General features: G+C 43.0%; 1 protein-coding gene across 1 annotated transcript in view; it reads right to left on the bottom strand.

Moving 5' to 3' along the window:
• Positions 1–237: 237 nt before the first annotated feature.
• rab11fip4b (RAB11 family interacting protein 4 (class II) b) overlaps positions 238–16,717 on the bottom strand; it is a gene marked incomplete at its 5' end in the record, with an annotated part of 44,773 nt that continues 28,293 nt past the window's right edge. The window contains 11 exon segments of the mRNA XM_084465196.1: positions 238–2,450; positions 2,834–2,977; positions 3,447–3,512; positions 5,362–5,520; positions 6,290–6,427; positions 10,428–10,509; positions 11,183–11,323; positions 12,715–12,818; positions 13,183–13,282; positions 14,644–14,679; positions 15,946–16,080. Coding sequence (XP_084321322.1) covers positions 2,334–2,450; positions 2,834–2,977; positions 3,447–3,512; positions 5,362–5,520; positions 6,290–6,427; positions 10,428–10,509; positions 11,183–11,323; positions 12,715–12,818; positions 13,183–13,282; positions 14,644–14,679; positions 15,946–16,080 — 1,222 coding nt within the window. The 3' untranslated portion in view covers positions 238–2,333.

Below are 16,717 nucleotides of genomic sequence, written 5' to 3'. Positions count from 1 at the left end.
GTTTTAAGTTTGCAGTAGACAGGGTCACCTGATGAGAAATATTTGATGTTTGCTTTAGTGATCAATAAATATAATTGTTAAATCTAAATTAATGTTAAAAAATAAATAAAAAGCACATAATACAACGATGAACGCTTATAAAGCAATGATACAATACAATATATGATATATATATATATCCAGGCCAGAAGTCACTGCTGTATCTCCAGAGAAGACAGGAGCCGACTGAATGATAAATAAGTTATATTGCTCTTTATTCTTTATTTAAGTTAGGAAGACAGTTGCTGACCATATCAAAGAATATTCAAGTGAAAGTCGCCTGAATTGCAACTATTACAAAGTAAAAAAAAACAAGTTAACAAAAATTACACTGCAGTCCCAAATCATTTGTTACATCAATATTTTCCCAAACTGCTAAATCAGCTTTGGTTCACAAAGCGTTCGCCATATGGCTCTTTTAACTAGGATATCACAAGCTCTTCCTTGACCAAACAGTATAAAATAGGTTTCATATCGTCATCTAAGAAAGAGAAGTGAGTGGCACGTTAATACAAATCTTCACTACTTATGTACAACATTTACAAGTCATCAAATAAGTCAGGTGCGGACTTAAAAGACATGTTATGCAATAGCAACATTTTGTTGTAATGTGTCTTCCAAAGGCACAGACAGAAAAAGGGGCGAACCATGCAAAAGAACACAAACTGCTTTTTTGTGCAAGTAAGCAAAACAATTAATACAGTAGTTTTCCCTCTTTTTTTAACAATGCGCTCTAATACTCTAATCTCTCTATACAATACTGTATCCTTATACTAAAGCAGAAATCGACAAAATGTAAGAAATCTTGTTAAATGACCCCAGAAGGTGAAATATCAAGTGATTACATTCATGATATTTACAGTATTATGAAACCCCACGGTAAACACTACTATATCCTTCCAGTGTAGCCTACAGTAGTGTTGGTAATTCCAGTCTTTCAGCCTAAAAAACGTCCAATACACACATTTATACTTAGAGTACCGTATTCTATTTAACAATCACAATTAATCAAGTATGTCGCTATCAATTGCTTGACCAACGTTACACTGGCTACTGAGAAGCCTCAATATCAAGGACTAAATCACTGAAATCGGTGGAATTTAAGATCATTAACTCCATTACATTCATGTCAAAACACCTCCTGCACACGTGTTTTGTGACTTTCTTGCTTTACAGCATACAATGTGACCACCACTTCCCCCCAACAGCGCCAACACATCTCATGTGGTGCATCTCTGCTTCCTTAAAGTGACTGTTTGTGTGTCTGTTCCGTTTGGCTAAGAACAACAAGTTCTAAGCTTAGAACACCAGGTTCTAAGCTAAGAACAGTAAGTTCTTAGCTAAGAACAAAAGTTCTAAGTTAAGAAAATCAAGTTCTAACCTAGGAACACCAAGTTCTTAGCCAAAACTATTTATTATTTCACCCTTTCAGTTGATTGACAGCGCAAGAGCCTATAGAAGCTTCTGGAAGACACTCAAAGAAAAACAGGAAAACAAAAACAAAGCACAACTTTAAGACACTAATCCCCTCTACCTCCACCCTGATTTCTCTTGTGCATTTCTCACCGCATCCCATTGGTTTCATCTCCCTTCTCCATATCTTTTTTTTCCTTCTATAAATCACGTACCTCGTCGGCATCCTTGATCGACCTACCTAGTCTGTCCCTCTGAGGTCACCTGAAGGTCACATGTGGGAGGTCAGCTAGGGGGTCACACTACCTCCTCACTGATTGGCTATCTCAATGTGATGATCTTTCATTCGTCTGTAACTTACTGCCTTCTATGTTCCTCATAAAACATGTTTGTTAGGTTGTTCCAGCGGTCAAGCCAGCCCTCGTGTTTCGAGATAAGGATATTTCACAGAAAAAAATTATCCAGTGTTATGTTATGAGATCTAAGCGATAGGTTATTGCAAACTGCAGAGAATGATGTTGATAGAAATAGAAATAGCAGGTGCAAGTATTGATGAGTCACAGTATTAAGACAGTTTTTCAGCGTATGAAACTGGCCCACTCCTATTGCTAAGTGGAGAAATCCCCCTTGTCAATACCTTTTCCGAAATACCAGTATAAAACAAACAGGCATTTTCTTCTTTTCCCCCCTTCAACAGCAGAGGGCGACACAGGGCTATTTAAATCTTTTCTCTTCTACAGTTCGCTGGGAAAAACCCCAGTTCCTTAAAATCCCAACAGAGACCTCCCCAGGGAGTGCAGTGTCTGTTCATTCTACAACTGGAAGGACGAGCATCCTAGCAACCCGTCACTAGGCCATTCCTCAGCCCAGGTCAGAGGCTGCTACTTCTTGATCTCCAAGATGGAGGGGTTGTGGTCCAGGATGGACAGAATAATCTTGTCCATGTACTGCCGCAGACGGAAGTTGATGTCCTCCTGCTCCTTTATGGCCTTTATGAGCTGGGAAAGAGGGCCGGGGAAAATCTTACTTTCACCTTTAATCAATGGACCAATGTAATAACATCAGCGTTCAGCAGCAGCATATGCTAGCTATGGTTAGCAGTCGTTCCCTAGTCATGGTGATTCTAGGAGATAGCTTCCATATGTTATATTCTGGTATCACAATTATAGAGCTGGATGACTATAGAGTATCAATTGGGAGATCTCATAGTAAATGCATGTCTTTGCAACAACCTTCATTTCTAGTGCACTGGCCTGCTGAGACATGACCTAGAATTACAGGCGTACTCTCACAGACCACTCCCTGCACACATTCTGCCCTTCACAGTCTCAGGCTATCACACAAACAGAATGAGACGCAGCCCGTGTCTGACTGGTGGTACCTGGTCTCTGGATGCGTTGTCGATCTCAGCAGCGAGGGACTGGGCCTTGCTCTGCGACGCAAACAGACTCTTAGCCTCAAAGAGACTCAGGCTGAGGAGCTGTCCGTTCAACTCCTCACTCTGCTCCCTCAGCCTCTGGTTCTCCTACAATGGGGGGGGGGGGGGGGGGGGTGGAGAGAGAGAGAAAAAAAAAAGTGATTGATTAGTATCTATCTATAGACTATGAGACAGTTCTCAGTTCACCGGTTTGCTCGTTTCAAGTTGAAAAAACGGCCTGGCGCCTGAAATGAAACTACCCAAGCCACAGTCGCACACACACCCAGAAACACACAGGACAACACAAACACTCTGGTTGGCACCTCAGCGACAGACATCTATTATGGCAACACCTACAGGATGGAACACAGTGTTATGTGGTGTTACAGCACAGCTCCGCTCGCCTGCACCCAGCTCCACCTCCACTCAGCGTGAAGTTGCCCTTTAGTCCCCCTTACCTGGCCTATGGGGGGCGACCATCTGACCCTTAGCTTCAATGGGCAACTTCACACTTCCGTTCATATTAGTGGTTAATCATGAGTTCAGAGGTCACAGGGAACTGTGTTTCTACTTTTACCATGGGGCCAGTGAGGAGCCAAGCCCTGGCCAAAGTCAGATGCTGGAATTCAGTGTTGAGAAAGCCCTGGGACACACACACACACACACACACACACACACACACACACACACACACACACACACACACACACACACACACACACACACACACACACACACACACACACACACACACACACACACACACACAAATTCATCCATGTGCTGGCATAAAATGCAGAAGGCCAGGGCCGACCAAGCCAGAATCAACACACAATTACAAACAAGACCGGAATGTAGTTTCAGTTGTGAGACCGGGCACAGTACACCACACAACAGTAGAGCTGCACACATGACTGGAGTGAGAGACAAGAGAGAGACAAGAGAGAGAGAGAGAGAACGGGAGAGCCAGAGTGAGGCAGAGAGAGAAAAAGACAGAGCGAACGACAGAAAGAAGACAACGAGAGAGAGGGAGAACAAGAGAGGGAGAGAGCAAGAGAGAAAGAGGATGGCTGGAAGCGGAGTGATAATTCCGCATTGTCTCACAGAATGTGACAGAGGAATCAGTGCTATCAGCCCTGTTCCCTGGCTTTCAGTGCTCGACCAGACAGGCCTGCCCGCAGCGGCCGCACAGAAACACGGAGCCCATCATCCTAATCCAGAGAAAGATTGTGCCGATTCCTGCGCTGTCAGCACTGCAGCACTCAGTACTTGGCTGCACACACACATGAAAGTTCGCCTGAGTAACTACACAATTACCCTGAGCTTAACTTTCATACGACTTCTTTCAACACACACACACATATATATATATATATATATAAAAAATATATATACACACGTGTTGAATTGAAACTTAGAATTAGATTAGAATTGAAGTGTATCAAAGTGTGCCGTAACAACTTCCAAAGACTAGCTAACTATAGGAGATGTGCAACAAAGCACAGGGTTGTATTTGGCTGTGATAGTCGAAGGGTTTGACTGTAGCTGCCACCAGAGTATAAGTGGTTCCGCTGCATGTTTTCTACCTGAAAGGGTCATCCTATAAAAACACTCAACTCTTATCTCACTTATCTGGGGATATCACTCTGCACCAGGTCACAGTTAGTGCCCTTCAGAGAGTCAACAATAACATTAAAGCCACTAATGCCGAATCCAGATAAGCAAAAGTAAATGTCACACGGCCTAGGAGTTTAAAACAGAGGGTTAGGCAATTGTTATTCAACGCAAATGCTGTTGAATAGAGGAACCAAACAAAGAGACAGGGAACCAATACAAACACAAGATGAAACCAAGGCAAAAGCACCTCAGACAGAGGGTTGAACAGTGCATAGCCTGACACCCTTATCATTGAGCATGGCTGCCTGTGAACTGTTTGTACTTTCACCTGGTATGGCCTCTTTGCTGCATATTTCTTGGCAAATCCTTTGAGGTAAATAGGGGAAGGATGTTCTGCAAGGCATTTAAAATCCCACTTTGTGGTTAAATGAAAGTCATTGTGTGATGAAGTTTGACCCCAGACTATCTATGGTTTATTGTTTTGTTTAAGTCACTAAAGAGTCACTAAAACAGAACAGGGATATGACCTCACGCAGGTTAAAGGTGACATATTATACCACCAGGTGTTACAAGCTGTATTGGAAATCTGCCTCTTCTGACACCACACAAGTGGGCGTGTCCACCTAGATGTGTGCTGGATAGATCCGTCCACCAGCCTACCCAGTGGACTGTAGCAAACATTGCTCATCTGTCCGTCACACATCTAGGGGGACACGCCCACTTGTGTGATGTCAGAAGAGGACGATTTTCAAAACGGCTTGTAACGGCTAATCACACTCACACCTGGTGGTATAATAGGTCACCTTTAAAACAACGGCTGACTCCGACGCAGCACAGTGTGTGTGAAGGGCTTCGGTACGGGTGCTCCTCCGTACCTGCTTGAGCCTCTTGACCTCGTGCTCCAGCTCCACCTCCCGGGTCCGGCTGGTGAAGTCGGCCAGGCCGGAGGAGGAGGAGCCCCGCCCGCCGGGCCGCTCCGTCTCCAGTTGGTACAGCTGCAGGTGCTCCAGCTCCCGCCGCAGGTCCTCGATCAGCTGCTCACACACCGGGGGGCACAACGCAGGGGAGGTGAGGCTCCACACCTCATCTCCTCTCACACCAGAGCCATGTTCGAAATCGTTCCCTATTCCCTCACTCACTGTTCCCTATGTAGTGTTTATGATATAGTGAACTATATAGGGAACGAACAAACGAGAATTCGCACACTACGCTGAACATTTCTGAACGTCATTTGCGTCAGTAAATGCGCCCGCATTGCGTTGTGGTATACGGGAGTAACATGTAGGGAACATTGTATGTTCACTCAAATTTGAGTATTTTATAGTCCACTATATTGTGAATGAAATTAACCACTGAGAATTCGAACAGCACTACAAAATGGCAAGCACCCTATATAGTGCACTATATCTGTGATAGGGAACGATCTCAAACACAGCTCAGGTTTCACATGAAGATAAAAAGCCAGCCAACTAGCAACACCCTGTGTGCAAGGCCCATGCAACTGGCTTATCTTCATTTCTTGCTCTCCCTTGCTTACTTGTTTAGCCTATTGTTGCATAGTATCCTGATATATTATGGGCATCTTTATGTACATCATATTTTTTACATTATTTTACGTTATTTTTATAAAAAATCATTGCATTATTTTCTATCTTGTGAGACATTTTGACAAACAAATACCTTCGGGATTAATAAAGCAGTGAATTTGTGAACCATAAAAATCCAACCATCCACATCTCAATGTATGAAAACAAACTGGTAAAAATAGACAGCAAAATGGATGCTGATTAGCTGTGGTGCTACCTCCTGCATGGCCTCCTTCTCCTTCTGGAACTGGTGTCTGTTCTGTCTCAGCTTGTCCATCATCTTCCTGTACAGGTCCATCTCATCCTTCAGACGCAGGCTGGTGTCCTCCAGCTTGTCCGTCATCCGCTGCTTCTCCTGAGTGGGGAATCACACACACACACACACACACACACACACACACACACACACACACACACACACACACACACACACACACACACACACACACACACACACACACACACACACACACACACACACACACACACACACACACACGTTTCCTATTGACTCATGCTAAGCACATTCTTTACACCTGTTCCTTTGTACAGAAGAAGGCAAGGCAACTTTATTTATATAGCACTTTTCATACACAAGGCGGACTCAAAGTGCTTCACATATAAATATTGTTATACAATAAAAGAAAAATAATAGATAAGTGAAAAGTAAAATATAGAAAATAAAGGCAAAGTTAAAAAAAACATTTTAGAAACATTTTAGAAAGGCAAAATGGCAAAGGCAAAGAAAGGCAAAAAAAATGCATTTTAGAAAGTGAGAAAATAAAGGCAAAGTTAGTAATAAAATAAAAAATAGATAGAAGGATTGTAGATTTAAGATTTAGCAGAAAGCTAAAGCAAACATAAAAGTCTTCAGTCTTGTTTTAAAAGCTGTCAGAGTTGGGGCAAGTCTTAAATCCTCAGGGAGTTTATTCCAGCTATTTGTTGCATAGTAACTAAATCCTGCCCCATGTTTCGTGTTGACTCTGGGGATAATTAACAGATTGGTCTCAGAGGATCTTAGTGGCCTAGAAGGCTTATGTAGTGGAAGCATATCAGTTAAATATTTTGGCCCTAAACCATGTAGGGATTTATAGGTTAGCAACATGATTTTAATATCAATTCTCTGACATACAGGGAGCCAATGTAACGATTTAAGAATTGGTGTAATATGTTCAAATCTTTTGGTCTTTGTTAGAACTGTAGCAGCAGCATTCTGAACAAGCTGTAGTTGCCTTAGAGTTTTTTTTGGGAGACCTGTAAGGAGACCATTGCAGTAATCAAACTTGCTAGTGATAAAGGCATGTACAAGTTTTTGTAAGCCTTCGGTAGACATGAGCCCTCTAAGTCTTGCTACGTTTTTAAGGTGATAATATGCAGATTTTGTAACTGATTTGATGTGACTGTCGAAATGTAAATCAGAATCCATGATAACCGCTAGATTTCTGGCTTTGATTTAGTTGAAGGAAATTTCAGCACATCCAGTCTTTGACTTGCTCAATACACTGGCACAACTGATCTATGGGCTGATAGTCATTTGGTGATAGCGATACATAGATTTGCATGTCATCAGCATAGCAGTGATGGTCAATATTATTATTTTGCATGATTTGCCCTAGTGGGAGAGGGTCCTAAGATCGAACCTTGTGGGACTCCACATGTCACGTTTGTTGATTCTGAAACAAAGTCGCCAATGGAAACAAAGTAGTTCCTATTTTGTAGGTAGGACCTAAACCAATTTAAGACTGTGCCTGAAATCCCCACCCAGTTTTCTAATCTGTCCAAAAGTATTGTATGGTCTACAGTGTCGAATGCAGCACTGAGGTCTAGTAGCATTAGTATTGAGATTTTGCCAGAGTCTGTGTTAAGACGGATGTCGTTTACAACTTTAATAAGGGCGGGCTCTGTGCTGTGAAGGGGTCGAAATCCGGATTGGAAGGTGTCATAGCAACCAGTTGATGCCAGGAAGTCACTAATGTCGCTTTTCCACCGACAGTATCAGCTCGACTCGACTCAACTCGCCTCGACTCGGTTTGGTTCCAGGCACGTTGCGTTTCCATCTAAAAAAGTACCTCTTCAATGTGGGCGAGTCGTAGAAAAGAACCTCTCCACCATGGGCGGGTCGTCATTAGGTTTTAATCACGGGAGACGCGATTTCCGGAAATCTGAATCTGATCAAGACTATTTCCTGATTCCCGGGAAAGGTTATGATGGGAAATAAAATAAAAAGCGCAATGACTGCGCGTCTATTGTTGTCATACGGTAACGTTGATGGAGGTGAAACTCGAGCCCTGGGAAAGGAACGACACTAAAACGAAACAGCGAAACGCTGATCCTCCGGAGCCGGTCCGTGGACTCCAGCCACGCCGGACACACACAACCACTCGCAGCCTAACTCTAGCCCCGGGAAAGGAGCGACACACACGGCGAAACGCTGATCAGTGTCCCCCTCGGGAATGGGTTCGTGGACTCCAACCACAACTTAACTTTGAGTGATTATTCCCATTTACAGCCACTGGCCAATCAGTTACCAGCAGCCTGTTTACGTCACACAAAAGTACCTACTCCGCTCACTTGGAACCTCGACTAAAAAATGTACTAAAAAATGGAAACGCAAAAAAGGCGTGGTGAGTCGAGTGGAAAAGCGGCATAAGTTGCTGGAGGACAACTTTCTCAATGATTTTACTTATGAAGGGTAGATTTGATATTGGTCTGTAGTTGTTAATAATAGAGGCATCTAGGCTCCGCTTTTTTAAAAGGGGTTTGATAACTGCAGTTTTTAAGGCTTTTGGGAAATTGCCTGATTGGAGAGAGTTGTTAACTATTTGCAATATGTCTATTGCTAGGCAGTCAAAAACATTCTTAAAGAGACTGGTAGGTAATGTATCAAGGCAACAGGTGGATGGCTTCAGTTGTGTCACAGTTTCCACAAGAGTTTTAGAGTCTATGACATTAAAGCATGTCATTGCCACGTTACTTTTGCCTGAATAGGGTGGTAGTCCAACATTTTTGTGGAGACATTGATGGCGCATCTGATGCCTTCAATTTTATCAGTATAAAATGCTGCAAACTCATTGCATTTCTGCATGGAATGAAGGTCAGGTGGAATTTGTGTTGGGGGCTTGGTCAGTCTGTCAACAGTTGCAAATAGGGTTTTGGCATTATTAGTATTGGTTTTAATGATATTGGAGAAAAATGTTTCTCTAGCACTTTTTAAGTCTAAATTGTAGGCACGAAGGCTCTCTTTATAGAGGTCATGGTGAATATGAAGTTTTGTTTTACGCCATATGCATTCAGCCTTCCTGCATTCTTTTTTCTTCGCTGTTACAAAAGCAGCTTTTCTCCAGGGTGCCTTTTGCTTTCCAGAAATCGTTTTAACCTTATAAGGTGCAATGACATCTATGACTTTCAAAATTTTCAAATTAAAGTTTTCTAAAAGATCATCAGCAAAACATGGGTTCAGAGGTGGTAGCAAGGAGATGGCCTTTTTAAAAAGTACATTAGAATGTTCATTGATCCCTCTAAGGGTGGGGGGTGGGGGGTGGGGAATAATACTCAAAAGAAGATTGTAAACAGAAAATTATAAACTGTAAGACTGAGGACCAGTATGTCTGTAAGTTATCTAAATGATTTTCTTTTAAGAAATAAAAAGATATTTAAAAAAAAAAGAATGTTAATTGATATACCGTTTGACAGTATTTGATTTTGTCTGTATGTCGGGAATAAAAGATATATTAAAGAAAACACAGAAATGGTCCGACAGTGAAGGATCAGTCACCGAGTGAAGTCTGCAATAGCCATCATTGCAGTCTTTCTGCACCTCAAACTATAAAGTGTGTTCTTTAAGATGCTGTGTTGAGATGTTGGCATGCTAAGAAAGACAGAAGTAGAGCCTCTGAGAATAAAGCAGCCTCACAGCCTGAAGTAATGTATGTTGCAACTGAGAAGACGTTTCCAAATTCCAGTTCCCAGTTTCCATCATTGCAGTCTTTCTGCACCTCAAACTATAACGTGTGGTCTTTAAGATGCTGTGTTGAGATGTTGGCATGCTAACAAAGACAGAAGTAGAGCCTCTCAGAATAAAGTAATGTATGTATATGTTGCAACTGAGAAGACGTTTCCAAATTTCCAGATATACATTGCATTGCAATTGCAATGTTTGCAAAATAGGATATGAAGACAGAAACAAAAAAAAAATACGACATGAGCAAGACAACCAAAGGATTCAATTATACAAAATGAATTCCATTGTGTCTGAGGCCCAGCAAGAGAGAAAGAGAAAAATGGAGAAAGAGAGACTAAGAAATATGAACAACGAACGAAAGAGATCTAGAGGAGGCTTCTGAAAGAATGCTGACCTCATCCAGTTTCTCCGTCTGGCTCTTGAGCCGACACATGCCGCTGGACATGTGGCTGTTCTCCTCCTCCAACTGCTGCACTCTGTGGAGAGAAGGAGAGGTTAGCTTCAGACACAGCTGGACTCCCAGCTCAACACAAACCCTGGGACTCCTCATCGACCGCCTGGTCTGTCCTTACTACTGCAACGTTGTGGAAACACAATCAAATACAAAACTACTTATTCATTTGTTTGTTCATTTCTAGTTAGGAAAATATTATTCTGCTTTGAATAATACACTCATGGTTCTATCTGTTGGGATGAGAGACATTTAGGCCCCGTCCCAATACCTCCCCTAACCCTAGATTTTGCGCGTTCTCGTGTAGGGTTAGGGTGTCCCATTACCGTAGGGAGCAAGGGGGAGTGCTATTTTGCCCTTTATAATCAACCCTCAAAACGTAGTGAGGTCCGATGCAGGCTTAAAACGAAGTGGAAAATTTACTGTTGAGGGCACTCCAAACCAAGTGGAAGTTTTAATGGGGGAGAAATGGGACAGGGCCAAAGAGAGAGACAGAGAGAGAGAAAGGGAGAAAGAGTATGTGTATGTCCTTGAGAGCGTTTGCTTCGGGGTAGTGTGCTAATGTTTATGCGTTAGAAGTTTGAGTTTATATTCTTGTGTGAATGCATGTGTCCAACTCACCGGTTACTCAGCAGCTCTGTGTGCGCGTGTGCGTGCGTGCTTGCGTACGTGTGCGTGCGTGCGTGCGTCCACCTCACCGGCTATTCAGCAGCTCTAGGTGTGTGTTCTTGTCGCGCTCCATCTTGCTGAAGGCCTCGCGGTGGCGCCTCCCCTCCTCCTCCATGTTGTGCTCCGCCTGCGCCTCCTGGTCCTTCAGCTGCTCCTCCAGCTCGTTCACCCTGAGCCCGCACACAGGGAGGGACCAGAGGTTGGTGCACGGCACCACCACCTCCACGCTAGTCTTTGTGTTTAGGGTTTGCTCAATAGTAGTGGTTCCATTTGGAGGAACATCAGAATGTTACTCCACGATATCATAGACGCACATTTATAAAATCAATAGTTCAGGTCCTTATTCAGATTTTGCCATTCTAAGACATTCACATATTAACACATACGGGTGACCGTGTTGCTTGGCTACCATTTATCTGTCTTGAGGAACTATATTGTGAAAAGCTATGGGGGATTTAAAGGGGATTTATTTGCAAGTGAACCCAAAATTGATTTTGTTTTGCTTTAAATTTGGTAATATGTCATATATGATCGTCCATGTGCTAATCGCCTTTTTTATCACAGTAACAGAAATAAGAACGATATTTAGTCAAAACAGGAGTAAAAACCTATGTCTTTGACAGTTTCCCTGAAACGCTACATGAACATTCCACTCTGCTTCAAACACACGTAACGGCCTTTCCATGACACCGAAGCGCCTGTAAGAATACTCTACTACATCAATACCGTGGGACACCGGCGGCGAGGTGTGTGTGGATGTGTAGAGCTCTGTCTGGGCACCGGTTGAATGCGGCCTCCGAGAGAGGCTTAATGTGTGTGCAGATGTGTGGAGCTTCATCTGAGCGTTTATTTTGATGTCCGCATCCAAGTGAGGGTTAATTATAACACTTATACACAAAGACAGTACAAAAAAGAAAAAGTATCACAAAGTTGCAGCGGGTTGTAAGTAACATGCTCCTTCCTAGAACTCTCGGCACCAAAATGCATTTTTTAAATCGTATTATTCGAATTCCAGCAAAAACAGTGGGTACACTGACACTTTAACGACGGCTCTCGGCTGTTCTGAAATCACCATGTAATGGAGCAACTGTAAACCAATTCCTCTCGTGGCTTATTGCTAAAGTATCTGTTGCAGTACTAAAGCCTGCATACTAGAGTAGTCAACTACTGTTTTCCCATCGCTAATTAGATGACTCACAGATCCACATTCAAGTATCATTTGATGAAACTCTCCAACCTCAAGAGCCTTAAGGGGGAAAACTCACAAAAACCCTAGGATAAAGAGGACTCCCATTAGTGGGAACAGATTGGGCTAACACACACTCAACACGTTTAGTCTGAATTGTGATGATTGTGTTTTTAAACTTGTTGCGACCGAACAGGATGATGACAGGCTGCCCTAAAACATCCTGATCATTTCCTTCCTCCTCCTTCCTTCCTTCATGCTGTTTGAGCTGATTGAGCATTTTCAGTTCATGTCCATGGATATGTCTTCATTACAAAGTAGCCCAGAGTGAACTTCCTATGGCAGAGATCCTGAGGATCAGTGGTCTTCCTGTACCTGTGTACCAGCTGTGTGTTTTCCTGTTTGAGTTTGGATTTGATATCGCCGCTCAGCAGACTGTCATTCTCCAGCTCTGCCACCTTCTTTTCAAGGAAACCCACCTGGAGGCCAAAGAGCAAAAGAGAGGGACACAGACAGAGAGTCATACAGACAGATGGACAGATACACAAACAAACAGCTAGACACCTACACTGTAAATGTTCCTCGAATTGTGTCCAAAACACTGAAGAATGTGCACTGTCAACAATCCATGCAGTCCATCCATCCTCTTATGAGCTTTATACCTCATACTATTACACAATAATCTCAATCTCATTAAGGAAAGAGAAGGCTGCATTGTTCAGGAGATACACTGTGGTTTATGGTAGAGATTTTATTTAGCATCTGAGACATCAAACAGGCTGGACATCATTTAGAGTAATAACTACTTTATCGAGTTAGGAGAACACACAGACAACCACTTACCTTCTCATTGATGTCCAAATCACAGGAGTCAATGCTATCCCTGAACAAGTCTTCTGTGCTGCCGTGGCTACTGCTCAAGTTGCTGTGTTGGAGCAGCTGCCTGCTCAACACACACACACACACACACAAAGATTAATAGAGGTTCAGGAAGGGGAACAGCAGCAGTGGGAATACACAGAGGCGAGAAAAAACGCAGATGATGTGTGTGTGTGTGTGTGTGTGTGTGTGTGTGTGTGTGTGTGTGTGTGTGTGTGTGTTCTATGCTGCCGTAAGGCACCTGAACGCCCGGGTAAGATGGCTGCTGCTTCCAGAATGAGATGTGGTCCCATCAAATAGACACATGCCTGCCGCATACTACTAGTACACACTCAAACCCAGCTTTTGTACTCATACACACAACACATGGAAACACATTAAACCAACCCAGAGGACATTCAAGCACACACTCACACTGAAGTGGGACAGTCATACAACCTTGCTCTCTCTCTGATAGATGCAATTTATTACCTAACATTCTCCAGTTCATTATGGAGATGAATGACCAGCAGGGACAAAGACAGAGCAGAGAGAGATGTTGAGAGGCAAGGGGAGGAGGAGGAGGAGGAGGAGGAGGAGGAGGAGGAGGAAGAGACTAGACAGAAAGAGATGTGAGTGGAGAGCACAAGAGGAAGGGCTGGACAATAAAGCCAGAAGTAGACCAGGTAGACATGGGTACACAGAGGAGAGATCAGCCTCCAAAGAATACATCCGTACTGGTAGCTACACTGTTTCCATTCTGTCCCCATAACTCACGCCCAGCGAGGGGGAGAAGTAGGACATAGCCCATGATAGATTACAGCCAACATGGAGACTCTCGCTAACGTAATAGTGAAACAGTGTCTCAACCAGTATCTATGGGTCCTATGGTTTAGGGACACTTCATTCTTCTAACTTATTATAACAGCGTCTCAACCAGTATCTATGGGTCCTAGGGTTTAGGGTGGTAGTTGTCATGGTAACCGGTCCAAAGACTCAGCACATACACAGAGCAGCACATACTCTTAAAGCAACAAAACAACTCAATTCATAAAGGGATTGGCTGATTATAAAATGCTGCTAGCTATATCAACAGGTATGCCAAATAACAGTGGGCGTACCTGACTAATGAGTACAAACTAATTACAAATGAGTCAGGACTAATTAACTGGGAGTTTGGTCACACAGCACTGCGTAAAGTTCTGTATAATCACTGTGTGTAAATGTCATCTGTGTGTGTAACAGCGTGTGCATAAGTGAGGATTAAGATAAAAAGCACATCACAAAAAGTAGAAAATTATACATCACTTGGCGCACACACACACACACACACACACACACACACACACACACACACACACACACACACACACACACACACACACACACACACACACACACACACACACACACACACACACACACACACACACACACACACCATACCTTCCAAAAGCAGTGCTGGAGATTTTCCGATTGGGGCTACAATAGACAAAAAAAAGAAGAAAAGAAATGATCATTATTTAAGTAAATTACAAAACAGAAAGTAAAATACTCAAGACATGTTTAGCTGCAACCGAACACAATCCTGGAGATGCACTCTGATCGCAATGTACATATATCTTGCAATGTAATAAGACAGAATCCATACACAGTCTCTTTTCCCTTTCAAAGTCTGCTGCTACTAACTCTATCTTCATCTTCCTGTACCTTTTTCTGTACTTTTCAAACAACTTTGCATCCCTATGCATCCTAACCATGAATGCCCGGACCTTCTTCAAAGGTGCCCTCTGCCTCGTTCCTCATGGAACGAGGTGTGATCAGTGCAGCTCTGCTACCTCAGGGTGAAACTCTGTCCCCCATCTCCTGGGTGATGCAAGTCATGCTACGTATTCTATTCTTCTCTCATGCTGACATCCCTCTGCACATTAACTCTCTAAAAGGATGTCCACATAAGCTTGAGTTTAAAATGTGGTTAAAGTAGGGGTTTCTATGTTGTAGGATTTTCATAATGTTTCAAATGTAATAAATGGGGATCGATTAACAGACAACCATAATATTCAACTATAGTTTCATTAGGATTCAAATAAAATCGGTTTTGTCAGAGTCCAGTATTGATTAGATAATATTTATTTTGTATTGAGTTTATATTCAATAAACAGTACAATAAACACACACACACACACACACACACACACACACACACACACACACACACACACACACACACACACACACACACACACACACACACACACACACACACACACACACACAGTCTATGGTAACTTTGCTTTCTTTAATTTTTTTTAATGGATGGAGATAATTTCGCTGCAATATAGCAGGTGATATTATTTTTTTTCACATATCCAATTTTGAATTTTTTTTCAAACTGCTGGTATAGCATTGTTTCAAGAAGTGGACACTGAGATAAATATTGCATGTGTGTGTGGGAGAGAGTGAGCTCTTCTATTGCCAACCAGCATGGATAACATGTCTAAGAATAGTCGGCTCTGACAATGGCTAAAGCCGTCAGAGGCCTGACGAGCTACTCTCAGATCTAGACGTTAGATAACCATTCACCTGGATTTATACTGCATCTAGGTTGAACCTTATCCAACACCGAAATGTGTACCACATACATGTATGTGGTATCACATACATGTATGTGGTACACACATACATGCAAGTATGTACCACATACATGCATGTGGTATACACATGCATGCCAGTGTGTATGGTTAGTACCTGTTGGATTTGAGGTTCTTCAGCCTGGCCTCCAGGTCGTTCAGCAGGTTGACCTTCTTGCAGCACTGGGAGCAGTAGACGTCCATCTGTTCGCCCGCGCACAGGTGACGCACCTTGCGAGGAGTTTGGCCCGCACTGCACATAAAACACCCGCACAAAAAGAATAAAGCAACCATACCGTCACAGACACACAACACAAATAAGAAAACATGAATTCACCTATTGGGATTAATTGCTAAAGATCTCAAGATCTCATTGGCCTCTAGAATACGTTTGCGTGTGTTTGTGTGTGTGCATGTGATTGTGCATGTGCAGTGGGAGTTAACCTCAAGCATTTTCCAAAGGGTATAACTGAAGCAGCAAAACCTGAAGCATCTTGGTGACCAGAACCCATGGTACGGGGTCCAGGCCCCCAGTGTCTGGGCTTTAAACTCATTAGATCCTGCTGTTTATCCTGACTTTTCGTCAGGAGGGGTTTCAGGCCTTGAGGGCTCCATACATATTCATTAGAGAGCCAATGTGTAAGAGGATTAGCTGTCCTCGTCTCCCTAGAACGGCCTGCCTGCGCTGCGTCCCTGCTCTGCATACCAACCACACGGGATAAAAACACAGGGAACAAGCTCTTATCCTCCTCTCGGGTGGGCGGTTGGAACCCAAGTGTGCTTGTGTAACTGGAGCTCACCTATCCGCCGTATTAAGGAACGCTGTTTCAGACTCCTAAGACCTAGTTTTATAGATGTAAAAGGTCCAGCTTAATGGTCTTAAAGAGCTT

Source organism: Micromesistius poutassou, assembly GCF_964030765.1.
Source record: "Micromesistius poutassou genome assembly, chromosome: 3".
NCBI classification, from domain to species: Eukaryota; Metazoa; Chordata; class Actinopteri; order Gadiformes; family Gadidae; genus Micromesistius; species Micromesistius poutassou.
Note: the sequence above shows the minus strand (reverse complement) of the source record. Positions and strands in the feature narration are given on the sequence as shown.